Source organism: Stegostoma tigrinum, chromosome 5, assembly GCF_030684315.1.
Source record: "Stegostoma tigrinum isolate sSteTig4 chromosome 5, sSteTig4.hap1, whole genome shotgun sequence".
NCBI lineage: Eukaryota > Metazoa > Chordata > Chondrichthyes > Orectolobiformes > Stegostomatidae > Stegostoma > Stegostoma tigrinum.
In genome coordinates, this window is record NC_081358.1 from 106,154,601 (window position 1) to 106,169,970 (window position 15,370).

General features: G+C 41.3%; 1 protein-coding gene across 1 annotated transcript in view; it reads right to left on the reverse strand.

Annotated features, from left to right (window-relative positions):
- col22a1 (collagen, type XXII, alpha 1) overlaps nucleotides 1–15,370 on the reverse strand; it is a 291,389-nt gene that overhangs the window by 63,984 nt on the left and 212,035 nt on the right. Inside the window, exons 26-39 of the mRNA XM_048529285.2 lie at nucleotides 13,247–13,300; nucleotides 13,079–13,123; nucleotides 11,874–11,936; nucleotides 9,919–9,981; nucleotides 9,793–9,834; nucleotides 7,902–7,934; nucleotides 7,493–7,546; nucleotides 6,703–6,756; nucleotides 6,224–6,277; nucleotides 5,762–5,815; nucleotides 5,632–5,685; nucleotides 5,439–5,543; nucleotides 5,317–5,361; nucleotides 841–918 (exon numbers count right to left, since the gene is read on the reverse strand). Coding sequence (XP_048385242.1) covers nucleotides 841–918; nucleotides 5,317–5,361; nucleotides 5,439–5,543; nucleotides 5,632–5,685; nucleotides 5,762–5,815; nucleotides 6,224–6,277; nucleotides 6,703–6,756; nucleotides 7,493–7,546; nucleotides 7,902–7,934; nucleotides 9,793–9,834; nucleotides 9,919–9,981; nucleotides 11,874–11,936; nucleotides 13,079–13,123; nucleotides 13,247–13,300 — 798 coding nt within the window. The remainder of the gene's footprint in view (nucleotides 1–840; nucleotides 919–5,316; nucleotides 5,362–5,438; nucleotides 5,544–5,631; nucleotides 5,686–5,761; nucleotides 5,816–6,223; nucleotides 6,278–6,702; nucleotides 6,757–7,492; nucleotides 7,547–7,901; nucleotides 7,935–9,792; nucleotides 9,835–9,918; nucleotides 9,982–11,873; nucleotides 11,937–13,078; nucleotides 13,124–13,246; nucleotides 13,301–15,370) is intronic.

Genomic DNA, 15,370 nt, shown 5'->3' on the forward strand with positions numbered 1-15,370 from the left:
AAAACAGCCATGGACCAATAACTGACACTGCTCTTAGAAACTACAACATATTTGCAACCAGCCGTAAAGCAACGGTCTAAGTTAACAGTTCCTGGATCATTTGTTTGCTAACATATGTGAAAACAAAAAATGAACCACAGCTGCAGATCTCAGGATCTGCCAGAAGATGAGTGAGTTTTCAATGACTATAAACTACATAACTGATCCAGGAAGTCATAGCTTCCTGCAGGTCAGTAGAGATAATCACAGTGTACTCTGTTCTATTGCTCCAGTCAAGACTGGGAGTACTGACTGCTGAATATTATGACTTGCTTGGCTGAGTACTGACAAATTCATCCAGTGAATATTTCAATTGCCAGAGTCAAAAAGAAAAGGGTTTTTGCCGTGCATTGGTAATAACACCTGGGAACAGGTTGAGTTCAGAGAAGTGTAGACTCAAAAGGAATTTTGTGCTACAGTCTTGCTGTGGAATTGAGTTGAGGCAGATCAAATCCTCTTACTTTTATCACACTTGCTTGTTGAGAATAGGAACAAGGGTATGGAGATGCAACACTTCATATAACTGAAGGATTTATTACCCTACAAATTCAGGAACAATATGGCTTAGAGTCATAGACGCAAAGAGCACAGAAACAGACCCTTCCGCCCAATGGACCCATGCCAACCAGATTTCCCAGTACAATTTCCTCTGGCAGCTCATTCCATACTAGTACCACTCTCGGTATTCAAAGATTGCCCTTCACGTCCTATTTAAATCTTTTACCTCTCACCTTAAAACTACACAATTCTGCTTTAATGTGGTTTAGAGATTATTTTTGACAATGTATTGAAATAACTTACTGGTGGGCCTGGGTTCCCTTCACCTGGAGGGCCTCTGTCTCCTGGTAACCCTGGTATACCAGGATCTCCTGGATCACCCTGCAAAAAATAGATGCTTAAGAATAAACAATCCATATCAAGACTTGGAATTGAATAACTCACCACACTGACCCTTTTCATTTTTATATTATTTCATTCCATTGCTGTCATTCCTGCTTTCCACAGGGGCTGGCATCTCAACTGTCCAATCACTCCTCATATTTGAACATGGAATTTCATTTTTAGTGGGATAATTGATCATGTGAGGTATCAAACTGAATCCATGCCTGTCTCAACAAAAGTTTCCTGATAAACTTCTGCAGCAGATATTACCTACAGCTGAAAGGATCGGAGAACCTAAATGATTTAAACTTGATATTTCTACTGAAAAGGGAGGACAAAATGGGCCATAAAAATGTTAACCACTGATCAATTGCACAGGCATCTTGACCAAGAATATTTGGAATTTGAATCTTGCTAATAATACCTAAGATAATGAATGCTGCTTCAATTAAGGAGGATCAGATAAGCAAACGAAGGAGAAATGTACACAAGGTTATGGAATTAAGGTCTGGCAGAAAAATGTGAGACGCCTTCTACAGCGCGCAAACACTCCAGGACACTCAAGTTCCATTTCTACGAAATCACTGTTCAGTTACCATTGTTTTCTTGAGTGAAAGAAATAATTTTATTACCTCCTACTGTTGAGAGAAATAATGCAACATCAAACACAGAAATGATACACACATCAAGAAGATGACCATGGAAAAGTAGGCCAGACTTGACGACAAATAGATGGCATTGGAAGAGTGGCAACTCTGAAGTTGGTGGGTCTTGCACAGGTGGTGGCATGGGTTTTGTTGGTCAGCTAGCTCATGGCTCAGGACTCATAGTGGAGGCAAGGGAAAGAAGATGGTTTTTCTTTCATTGTAGAGTACAAGTGACAATAAATAAATAAATCATCATCATTAATGCGTTTGGAAGGATGAGCAGTTTAAAAGTCCTTAAAGTCCTAGAGATGTTAGACTTGAAATCTGAAACCAGTGCTGTTGCATTGTTGTCTGGTGCCCTGAGCAGTGGCAAAGTTGGTAGAATTTGTGTTCCTGGTGAATGGTTGTTTCTTCAGTTCACCTTTTTTTTTGACTGGACACTGAGGAATGACAGCAATAGAGAGACAGGTTGGAAAAGTCTAACCTTGCAATTATCAATCCATGTTCTTTCTCTGTGCCTCTGCTCAAGATCAACTGCTGACATATACGTCAGTGTGTTGGGGTTCAGTCCTAGCCATTACTGCTTTTGCTGATCCTGTTTAATTCAAATGACCTTTCCTGAGCCACCCCAAGGCTTGGGGTTTCAGTGTCCTCTGCTCAGCTTACAAATATCTCTTGGATCTAGACCTTCCTGCTACTTTAAGTGGCCCTTCTTCAGCTCTTCCAAATGTCATGAGTTATAATGAGCTCTCTGTGTCTTTGAACCTTCTTTCAATTCTTGCTTTTTATCCTTCTTGCAGCTGACTTTCTCCAGCCCTTCCAGCTTCTTTTGACTACTGTTTTTCAATGTGGTAGAGATAGCATACTACCAGCCTAATCATTGCCCAATAAAGTGCCTGTCTCTGACATTGGAAAGCTTGGGGCTACATCCTATAACATGTTCACTCTGCAAGTAAACTTTAACCAATGGCACATCTATGCTCTTGCCCATTACATCCAAATTTTGAAATGTGGAAGCAAATTTTAAACCTAGCTGGACTCTGCAAGTTGCAAACGGCAGAGATGCAGTGAACAGGCTTCATGCAGCCAGGCCTTGAATAATTACTATCCCATGGAAACGAGATAGACCTGGAGCTGCCTGGTCCGGTGTTACCCACATTGTTTCAGAATGAACAGGTGTTAACACCTCCAGTGAACCTGCTTTGATAGCAGGTGCACCTCCCTCAGTAGAATGCCAAAGACACAGTATCAAGCACAGCACTTGAGAGCTAAGGAATCAAAACTATGTTCTGTGACCTCCAGAAATGGAAAGGAGTCACCATATTGAATCTTCCTCCCTCTGATGCTAGTATTAGACATAAATATGGGAAGAGAAGGATAAAAGGGGCAACCTGAAACCCCAGCTCTCTCTGATTTTGCATTTTGTTCAAAATCTCAAGAGAACAACTTTGATGTACAGCATCTCCAGCTCCTTGTACTTTGTGGTGAGTATCATCAAGTTGACCAGACCCAGAGTATCACCTCTGTGACATGACCAAAAGACTAGAACCTGCCCTCGATGACAGGAGAAGCCCAAATGGGAGACTGCACATCCTGATTCAACATTCACTTTCCAAGACTGAGGAACAATCTGTTTCAGTCTTGGCAAACTGGTGTTACCAGTCCTTTCAGACAAACAGTGCAAATAGTTTTAGGAATCTGGATAGGGTATAGCAAATCCTTGCAAGCATGTTTTAGAACCTGGCAGCTAGTGTAGATTTGAGACTGTTCACATAGACATTTAAGACTGTTTACTGAAGAGTCCCATGAAGAGATATATGCCAGGATATTTATACTCGCCTTTTACTTTACAATATTCTGACAACTATCCTTGTTAACTGTCATGCTTAAACAGACACTGTCCACTTAATATGACATTGACTTGCAGCTTGAATTTATGGGGGAACAGCAAAAGCCAGCAAAGTTCCTTTGCATTCCTGGCATCCCACAGTGGAAATACTGAGACAAGCAGGTGTGAAAAGGGAGGCTAGAGAAAATGGAAGATGCCTCCATTGAATAGTTCAAGATAGTTCCATTTTCTCTAGTCTCCCTTTTCACACCTGCTTGTCTCAGAGTAATTTCTTTCCCTTATGCATCTCTGGTCTGCAAGAGCTCTGATGCCCTGTATCCCTAGGCTTGTGTTTTAACTCACAGTTGTCAACTAGAATTGTGGTCGGTTCTACATGTATCCAGATTGGATAGGGTACTCCAAGGGCAATTCCTCACAAATGTTTTTTGTAAATGATCTTGATTTTAAGGGTGCTTAAATTCTATATATGCCCAACTATCTTCAACTGCTTCATCAAAGACTTTCTTTCATCAGGTGAGAAGTGAGGATGCTTGCTAATGATTACACAATCATTTCAGATCCCTGAGTTCCTGGCATTATAACAGCCTGGTGGAAACTTTTCAAAATCCTAACCTGAGAGAGATACCAGATTTATATTTATACAATATAGGGCCTTCTGCTTGCTTCACATAATGCCTATAGAAAATGAATCTGATCCAATATTTTATTATATACGGTACTCATATTTTCATATGGCTCTGATTAAGACCTTTTCTGGTCCAATTCCATTCAGAAGCACTTTAGATCCAGCTCCTATTTACACAATTCAGGTCTCCTCCCTTGCTGCATTGACTTGGCTACTTTCTTCAATTGGACATTCATCCAGGTCTCCTCCCTTGCTGCATTGGCTTGGCTGCTTTCTTCAATTGGACATTCATCCTAGTTTCTATTTTAGTCAAGCATTCATCCTAGTTTCTATTTTAGTCAAGCACTCCTGCCGTGTGCTTTGACTCCAGCTACAGGGTTGCTTCCCATGGCTTATATCTTGGATCTGCATTACTATATTTCCTTTGCTTCACTTAGGATTCCATCTGAGCTGCAGTTCTCAAGCAAGTTTTTGCTGTTCCTGTAAACAGTACATTGGCTATACCTCAAAACTCAAGGGCCACCTTTCTAATTTTGAATTGTGTTGTACTGCAGAAGTAAAACTGCCTCTGCTGCTGTCTGTTTTTACGCAATCACATACAACCACCATGGTAACATTCAAACTGAAAATTAATTTAAATGGTCATAAAAATACTAAATAAGGTATCATGTCTATTAAATTGAGAGATATATAAGTTGGTATGCACATCAAGACCAAACAAGGACAGGATATGTGTATGTACATCAATATGATCATTAATACCATGTAAGGATATAACACTTTTAATGCTTGTATGATTCACAATGGGGGTCATGTACCTGTACGCATCATAATGGGTGCTGAGGGGAAGTTACAACCTATATAAAACGACAACATTTCTGAACCGGTAGCAGTAGTTGGAGACAGGCCAAAGTACCACTATGGCAAGAAGCCGCTCTAGAAGAAGCTATGGACAAGGCAGAAGACGCAGCGGAAGACGACGTAGAAGAAGGAGGAGGCGTGGACGCCGATCGAGAAGAAGTCGTTAATCTCCTTCAGACATTGCAAAAGCCACATTTGGACCAACGGAGTATTAAAGTCAACTACTGCATGAAACATCCTGCTATCTCTTTAAGCCAAGCAGACTGACTGCCCTGCATGTTTTGAAGACTTCATTATCTTCTGTTCTGATTTGTTGACAATGAATAAAAGCATCAGCAATGATGCTGGAAAAATGCTTTGTGTCTTGAATTTTAATCTTGTGGGCTGTCGTTAATAGGTGTTAATGAACTCACCTTTGCTCCTTGTGGGCCTACTAAGCCAGGTGTACCAGGTTGACCCTGTAACATAATAATCACAAATGAGTGTCTTATTAATTCCTCCAGCCTCTCAATCTCATAGTGGTTTAATGACTTACCGGTTTACCAGTTTTACCTTCTCCTGGCAATCCAGGAATTCCAGCTGGTCCTGTGTCACCTGGAATTCCTGGTGATCCTGGTTCACCATCTGCACCAGGCGCTCCCTATCACATAGAGGCATGAGGAATGTTAGGCAGGGCACAGTAATTTTGCCTGAAGCATGATGACTCAGTCAAACCAAGTCTTACTTACCGTCTCACCTTTGGGACCATCCTTGCCTGGAGGGCCAGGATCTCCTGGGATTCCCTGTAATGAAATCATATTAGATTTACCACTTAATTTTCTCACTCAAACCAAGACCCCAAAATCATGATGTACTCACCACATTTCCTGGCACGCCACGTGACCCTGGTGGTCCTGGTCTTCCAGGAATACCCTAAGAAATTAAAAAAAAATTCAGACACAGGTACAACTCTAATTAGTTGGGAATAGGGCCCCACCAGCTCTTGAGGGCGAGACTACAAGCATTGAGGGTAGCTGCTAAGATTTCTGAGGGGCACTCAGTGGGGTCTGTGGTCTGGCAGTGATTATTGAGATAAAGTGTGAGGCTGGATGGATGAACACAGCAGGCCCAGCAGCATCTCAGGAGCACAAAAGCTGACGTTTCGGGCCTAGACCGATCTCTGATGAAGGGTCTAGGCCCGAAACGTCAGCTTTTGTGCTCCTGAGATGCTGCTTGGCCTGCTGTGTTCATCCAGCTCCACACTTTGTTATCTTGGATTCTTCAGCATCTGCAGTTCCCATTATCAGTGAGATCTCTCTCAGCTGAAAGAGGGCAACTTACCATTTCACCTTTTGCTCCAGAGATTCCAGGTCGACCTTGTTCACCCTGCTGACCCTGAGAATGAAAGGAATAGTTAGTTTCATGCATTACACTCGCCTAAGTGTGCCTTGTTGTCAGTACAGGGCATCCATTTCTGGAATTTGGGATGAGGGAGCAGTTATTTGACCTAAATGAGAAAACAAAAGATGCCTCATCACTTTCCTTGTGCACAACACCAACATCAAGGAGGCCCAAACACAGATTGCAGTTAAATCAACTCAAGACACTCAGCACTATCCGGGACAATGAAGCCTCTTTTGCATTCCATTCACCATTTTAAACATACAATTGTGCATCACCATAAGAGGAAGTGTAACAGTGTACACCACATAAGATGCACATCAGCAATTTGCCAAGCCTCCTTTAGGGATGGGCAACTAAAACAGGACTTTCTGATCATGCTCACATCCCATCAAGTCAAACCAACAAGTGATTGTTACCATTTGGCCCGGAGGTCCCTGCGGTCCACTTGCACCTGGTGATCCATGGGAACCCTAAAATGAAAATTTCACTTGTTACAGACATGATAAGACACAGCGCAAAACACAGTTCAAAAAAGATATTTTTGAACCAACCCATTCTGAGAGGCTATTACACACCTGTTGAGCAGGCAGGATCTGAAGCTGGGCCTCCATCTTACTACTTGAACAGTGCGGTGGACTGCAGTGTCACCATTCAGAAGCCAGCACACACAGAATTGTTGGGAGGCCTTTTGGTCTCAACAAAACGGAAACGGCTCAATGAAACCCACCAACCAAGTCCCCTGTGCACCTCCCACAAAGTCAACTTGATGGGGGAGGCTGGGTCTGTTTCACACTGGATAATTAGGATTACTTAAGGGTTGTATTTATTTAGCACCTGCTATGACAGCTAATATGGCACTTTAGGAATGCAGTGACTATTGTAAAGTTGGAAATCTGGAAACCAAGCTATTCACAGGAAGCTCCCACAAACTGCAATACCATAGTGGAAAGATAATCTGATGTTTGTCATTTTGACTGAGGGTGTTACGTGGCCACCACAGTAACCATTCTAGCCGTGCAGTGAGATAGCACCTTGGAATTTTTAATGCCCACCTGATAAGACAGATGTTGCCTCCAGTTAATGTTTTATCCACTCTAATCACAGCTCCCATGATTGTCCTCCTTGAGCAAAGGAGTCCCCAAAGTGACACAATCTCCTCAACAGTGCTTTAAATAAAGGTGCTTAGTACAGAGGGCTCATACTTACAGGTTCTCCTGGTTCTCCTGCACTTCCCTTCTCTCCTTTCTCCCCATCCAAACCCTAAAGACAATACAAAGAAAGAGCTGAAGTCATTAGCAATCATGAACTAAAACAAGGTTGCTGGAAAAGCCCAGCAGGTCTGGCAGCATCTGTGGAGGAAAGGTCACTTGTTCCGAAATGCCAACTCTGATTTCCTTGCGTGAATGCTGCCAGACCTGCTGGGCTTTTCTACTTTTGTTTCTGATTTCCAGCATCTGCAGCTCTTTCAGTTATTATTAAGTGATATCTTGAGATGCACATGCACATAGGGCATGCCCACATTGATGTGCCTTGTAACCCCTTCCCCACAGGTAAAGGGGAACACTATCATCAACTGGTGCAATTAGAAAACTATCAATGCTTATTATATACCTACCGGTATCCCAGGCACAGGAAAACCTTCAGTTGACTGTAAAAAATGGAGAGAAAATAAATTAAAACCATTGGGATGTTAAACCATGTTAAGGGTTAGTATCAAACATAGATCTGGTAGCATTTGTGAAGGAGTTAATGTTTCAGGTCCAGTGACCCTTTGTCAGAATGGTTCTCAGGAAGGATCACCGGACGCGCAATGTTAACTCTGTTTCTCCTCCACAGATGCTGCCAGTCCTACTGAGCTTTTCCAGCAACTTTGCTTTTGTTCCTGATTTACAACATCCGCAGTTCTTTTGGTTTTTGATGGAAGGGACTAAATTGCCATATTGACCTTTTCTGGTACAACTTTCTTGTTCTCATTATATGCCTCCCAAATATTCTGTTCCAACAGGTGTCATTCATATGATTGCTTTGGAAGTATCCAAACCATATGCCAGGATATGGTTCCATTTGCACAAACATATGAAAGTGTGATTTAGGAGATGGAGTAGTCCGTTCTCTTCCTTAAGCCCTTTCTGGCATTCTGTAAGTTTGTGGCTGATCTGATTACACTACTGCCTATTGTTAACTAGCCTTCACCCCTTGCTTATCAAGAATCCATTCACCACTGCCTCAAAAATATTAAAGGTCTCTGCTTCCACTGCCTCCTGAGGAAGAATTCCAAGACTCACCATCCTGTCTGAGTCTACACATCATATGATCTCCTACAGAAGTTACATTTATGAATCACTTGTTTCATAGCTGGAGATGTAGATCCTTGACTGACTCTCTTCATTATATAATCTTCTCCCATTCTTTTTATTTGGATACCATCTTCACGAGTATAGATATCTCCACTTATTTTAGATTGGATTGCTCTTACATAGATCTGAACCCAGATCTATGTAAGAGTTCCTCTGGGTTTTGTCCTGGGCCCAACCACATTCACCCACTTCATTAATTGCTTTCCCTCTATTACACCATCAGAATTAGGGGTGCCTATTAATGATTGTGCAATGTTCCGTGCCTTTCATCATTTCTCTGAAATTGAAGCAGTCTGGGATCATTTGCAGTAGGACCTGGACAACATTCAGGCTTGAGCTGATCAGTGGCAAGTAACGTTTGTGACACACAAATGGCGGGGAATGGCAATCTCCAATAAAACAGAGCTTAACCATCCACCCTTGAACTTCAGTGGCGTGACCAACACTAAATTTAGTCACCATCAAGTTATCTCGATCAGTTCACTTAACTGGCCATAAAATTACAGGGCCTATGAGCGCAGCTCAGAACCCTGCGTTCCACGGCAAGCAACTCACTGTTTGATTTCCAAAGTCTGTGGACACCTTGTCATCCTGCAGTCTCTTGTACCAGCCTGCCATTTTCAACTTCAAAAGCCATATGACTGAGGGAGAAATACATGGGGTGATTCCCTCATGTCTTCTTCATGTATGCTTAAAAATAAAATACGTTTTCTTCAAAGATTCTCCACAGATGTCCCTTGAGGTTCGAGATCCTTTACAAACACTGCCAAAAAATGATTTTACTGTTGACCGTGGCTCACAACCTTAAACACAAGACCCATACCTGGACTGGGATGACTTGCAAAAAGAAGAGTGGAATGTTCAGTGGTTCAACTGTTCAGTATTTGTTTAAGTTTGACTGGTAACTGATCTATGCTCCGAGGACTTGATTAGTTAAGCCTGAGTTGGTCCTGAATTGACATCTTAAAGTATTGTAAAGAGCTTATGTTTTGCACAGAAATTTCTTGCTCTGAGATATAAACTGATGTGTATAATAGGTAAATACAACTACCCCTGAGGTTTTGAATGACTTGAAGCCTTATCAACACTGAAGTGAAACATTTATTCATACAAATACAGAATTTTATTTTATTGTTTTATCTTACTCACCGTCCCTGGTAGGCCTGGAGAGCCAGGAGGTCCAATAGATCCCTAAGACACAAAATAAAGGAATTGATTGTAAATGCAGAAAGATCCAGTACATTTCAAAGTTCACCTCAATGACATGTTGCTTACCTTGTCACCTTTTTCACCCTTTTCTGATTTTGGACCAACCAAACCTTGTCTCCCTGGTTCTCCCTGTCAAAGCACAGTGTAATGCATCAGTGTTTGAAACCTATATAAAGGGTAACTACATTCAACTGTGACTATACCTATAGTATCATAATATGTCTCTGCCTGACTTTCCATCAACTGCTCAGGGTGTTCACTTTAGTTTAAGAAAGGGATGGAGGAATTTAGCTCCAAGGTTAGGATGGAGAAGCCTGGCTTGTTCTTTTACAAATAAAGAAGGCTGAGAGCCAATTTGATAGATGTCTACAAGACATTTCAGGTTTTGGGGATGTGATACAGGGACAATGTGAAGCAGAACTATTTTACACAGCTAGTGGTAGTGACTTGCCAATGGGGTCAGAAGAAGCAGAAATTATCCATGATTTCAAAAAGGAACTGACATGGCATTGCAGCCAAATAAACTTGCAGAGCTAGATAGGGAGAGCAGGGAACATCTGGATTTGTTTACAGAGAGCTGGTATGAACTTGACTGACCAAATGACCTCCTGTTGTGCCCTAATGAGTCTGGGTAAAGTTGCAGTTAACTCTCTGAGGCTGGAAAAGATCAGATATCGATTGCAAGGAATATATAACCGTACAAAAAGCTAGTGCGGCCTCATTTGGAATATTGCATGCAGTCGGCATGTCGGCACAACATTGTGGGCTGAAGGGCCTGTTCTGTGCTGTACTGTTCTATGTTCTATGTTCTATGTTCTAGTTCTGGTCGCACCATTACAGGAAGGATGTGGAAGCATTGAAAAAGGTGCAGAGGAGATTTACCAAGATGTTGCCTGGTCTGGAGCGCAGGCCCTATGGAGAAAGGCTGAGGGACTTGGGTCTGTTCTCACTGGAGAGAAGGAGGCTAAGAGGGGATTTAATAGAGATATACAAGATGATCAGAGGATTAGATAGGGTGGACAGTGAGAGTCTTTTTCCGAGGATGAAAACTTCAGCTTGTACAAGGGGGCATAGCTACAAATTGAGGGGTGATAGATTTAAGACAGATGTCAGAAGCAGGTTTTTTATTCAGAGAGTGGTAAGGGCGTGGAACGCCCTGCCTGCCAATGTAATTAACTCAGCCACATTAGGGGCATTTAAACAGTACTTGGATAAGCATATGGATGATGATGGGATAGTGTAGGGGATGGGCTTAGATTGGTTCACAGGTCAGCATAACTTCGAGGGCTAAGGGCCTGTTCTGCGCTGTATTGTTCTATGTTCTATGATCTGCAAATAATAAATGCCTAAAACAGTCACATTAAGGCTTACTCTAAGTTCAGGCTTGGGCCCCCTTTTGAAACTTCAAGAGACTTTCCAGAGCTTCCAAAATCATTCGCGGTAGCTCGCCCAATCCATGTGGATCAAGCTCACCCAAACTGTTTGCCTGGCTGGCACTCAGCCACAGCTAATGCCTTGGTTCGGAAGAAGACAACTATGTTGGGGAAATTGGAACTGACAACAATTCTTAGGAATGCTGCAGAGCCAGGAGGGGTCCTGAAATTCCTCTTGCTTTCACAACTTAGAGAAAAAATATTTGCCTATACATGTAAATTTTGGAGAATTTCCAGCCTGCTCTGCTCAGGGTGTTTACTTTAGTTTAAGAAAGGGACCCTAAAATAGCTGACAGACTCCTCATTCACTTCATGGATTAGTTTATCCATCGTCCAGGGTGCCAGGAAAGCACGGGCATCTTTGAGACTTGACGTGAAAGAAGTGGGGATAGTGAGTGTTCGGTAGCAGAGGGTGAAGGTCAATGGAAATGATTTCACAGAGGCCAAAAGAGAGTTGATGGTGAGCTTTTGGAGTTTGTGGTGGAAGAGCTGAAGATGGCAGGTTCTGAAATTGGCTTACAGCATATGCTGTACACTTAAGTCATGTGGCATCCTGTCGTTAAAGGATTGAACCACAAAGCTACATACCTGCTCTCCTTTCATTCCCTTTGGACCTGGTAGCCCAGGGTGTCCAGGAAGACCAGTTTCTCCCTGAAAAAGAATATGATCAAGTTGTGTATATGAAAAAATATCACTACATGATTGTTTAAATTGTGATTTCAAAACATAAACCATGTCAGACAGGAAATGAAAGAAAGCTATGCTATAATAAAGTAAAACAACTCTGGAGGCCTTCATTATTTTTTCAGTCATTGAGTTATTAAAGTTTCAAAACTTGGAGCTCTTTTATTCATTCATGGGATGTGTGTGTCACTGGTTAGGCCAGCATTTAATACCCATCTCCAATTGTTAACATTGGAAGTCACATGTAGGTCAGACCTGGTAAGGATGGCAGTTTCCTTCCTTGAAAGACATGAGTGAACCGGGTGAGCTTTTTGAACATTCAACAGCAGCATCATGATTACCATCTGGCTCTTAATTCCAGATTTTTGTTTTATTGCATTCAAATTCCACCATCTGATGTGGCAGGATTCAAACCTGGTCCCCACAAAATTATCAATGCCTTTGGATTAATTGTCTGGCAATGATACCAGTCGGCTATTGCAACCCCATGAACAGAAGATGGTGGTAAAATTCACCTCTACTCTGCATTTGACTGCAGTTATGCTACTTAACATTTACTGGGTGGTTCTGTATTAGCAACGAAAGATGACTGGACCCATGTAAGTATAAGGACAGAGCTACAATTTGCCACTCTAATAGTTGTACTTTTCTGATTATCATTATTTACATGGTTGAATCAGTTCAGTCGCTAATTGGTGACTAAGTATTGAAGGGATATGAGCTTTAAAAAATCTACAGTGAAGACACACTGACAATTCCTAAACTTTTTGGTATTTGCCCTGTTTCTCTGTTGGTTTAGTGACCCCCTGTGTACTCTTCTGAGATAGCTATCAACATTTAATCATCATCCAGTGCCTGATCCCTGACTGAATCTTGCCACAACAATGTCTCAGATCAGCCATCCACCACTTTGTAGACATTGAATCTGGGAGTTATGATGGCAGGATTACTCTAAAGATGGCATGGCAATTCTGTGGGAGCCTCAATAATGCTTTCAAACTCACACTATTTGAAAATTTGGGAGCAATAAGGAGGATATGTGGTCACGTTATGAAAAATATGAATGAACCTGTTCATGTTTAGGAGAATATTAAGAGTCTCTCCCTTACCTTTGGTCCACTGGGCCCTGTCATACCTGGTACCCCTCCTTCTCCCTGTTCCGCAAAAAAAAACACAGAATGTTCAGCATTTATCAGCAGATTCCCTACCACAGTATGAAGGAACTGGTTCATACATTCAAAATAAATCTTAAGCACATGTAACACTTTTGCTCTTACCATTTCACCAGGCTTTCCAGGGATGCCATCCAGTCCACGATCTCCAGCTTCTCCCTGTGTTAGCCAAAGATGAAAACACGGTAATTCTGGGATATAATGTGCAGGGATCATTGAAAATGATTGTTTCAATCCACTGCTTTTCATGTGGTCAATATCACTTCAGTATTAAATCCGCTGCCTGTCTGTACATCCAAACAGAAAGCTGAACTTACTTTTAACATACATGTCACAGCCCCAGTGGTATGTTCACAGATCCTAAGAATTCATACAATACAATACAGCACAGGAACAGGCCCGTCAGCCCACCAAGCCTGCGCAAGTTCCTAATCCTATTTATTGCCCATTTGTTTGTTTCATACATTGGATTAAAAAATTGGTCATTCTTTACAAATCAAATATGATAACTATGACCACAAAGAACAGTTACAGGAGAGATTAAAAAGGCTGAATAAACATTTGAGTTGAAATAAGTTTTAAAAGTGAACAGAAAAATTGAATAGAGATGCGCAAGAAGTTCCAGCCGATGTATCTAGGGCAGCTGAATGTTTTACCATCAATGCTGAGGTAAAAAGATAGAGACTGAACTCACATAACCTCAAATCACAGACAAAAGAAACAAATATTGTTGTTTGTAATGAAAGGTTTATTTATGCACTGATTTAAAAGTTTGGATTTTAAACTAAGATCACAAAAGCTTTTGTGCTCCTAAGATGCTGCTTGGCTTGCTGTGTTCATCCAGCTCCACACTTTGTTATCTCAGATTCACCAGCATCTGCAGTTCCCATTTTCTCTGGATTTTAAACTAGTTGCATGTGGGCGTTGGTCTGAAAATTAACTAGGGCAGTTTTTTCTAGAACCTTGATTTTAAACTAACATGTGCTTCTGGAGCGCTGAAATTTGTTAACATTGTGAGTGTTTGTGACAGGCCAGAGAAAATATTTTTTAAAAATTCATTTGTTTTAGGCTTTAGAGGAATCACGGATTGATTTTGACCAAAGAGGAATCACGGATTGATTTTTACCAAAGAAAAACATGAGAGATTAGAAAGTTGTCAAGCTGTTTGAAGGGGACCTGACTAAAGTCTGAATTAAATGCAGTTTCTTCTGGAGAAAGGAGATTGTTCAGAGGAATTTAGGAAATAAGCTATCTTAGTGAAAGCTGTAGCTTGTGAAAGTTCCAGAGCAGGAGTGTTTCGTGGTACTCTGCCAATCATTAAAAGACTGAGAAAGCTGAAGGTTTCAATTGCATGACAATTAAAAGAAAAGGCCACACAGCTCAGGACTGGAGCTAAGACTGAGCAGTTAAGTCTAACCTACAAATTTGATTAGGAAGGGAAATTTCTTCATAGTGTTGGGGAATAGATGGGAGTTTGGCTTTGTAGTGATTGAACCAGGTGGACCTCAATGACTACAAGATCCTTGATTGGGTTTGCTAACTTGGGCCAATCAGGTGGCCGTGGCTGACCTATATAAAAAGGGCATTTAGAATCTCCTCAGTTTAGGGGACTGAATCTGAGCTGGCTGGCAGTTACTTCAGGTTTGCTGTGTGTTTTGGTTATATTTAACTAATGTATTTGATTGCCATTATTTTGTTTCTCTTGTGGAATAAACCTTTATTTGAAAACCCACTCTGCAGCCTTGTGTGCTTATGTCCAGTGAAAGCCTGCTATGTTAAACTTAAAAAACCTATCAGGCCAGATTTTACTCTAGGATTTGACTTGACTGGTCATATTAGCTGGCATCATAACATTATCAGGTGATAAAACTATAACACATTGTTGTAGAAGTAGGCCATTTGGCCCATTGAGTCTGCTGTGCTACTCAATGAGATTATAGCTGATCTGATAATCCTCAACATTGTTTTTCTGCTTTATCTCCATAACTCTTGATTTCTTTACTGATTAAAATTCTGTTTATCTCAGTCTTGAATGTATTTATCTAGTCAACCTTGACAGCCCTTTGTGGCAAAAAATTCCACAGACTCACTAACCTCTGACAGAAGACATTCCTCCTTATCTCTGTATTAAATATGCGACACCTTTGGTTCTAGACTTTCTCACAAAGCAAAACAACTTTTTGACATCTGTATCATCAATTAACCTAAGAATTTTGTCTATTTCAACAA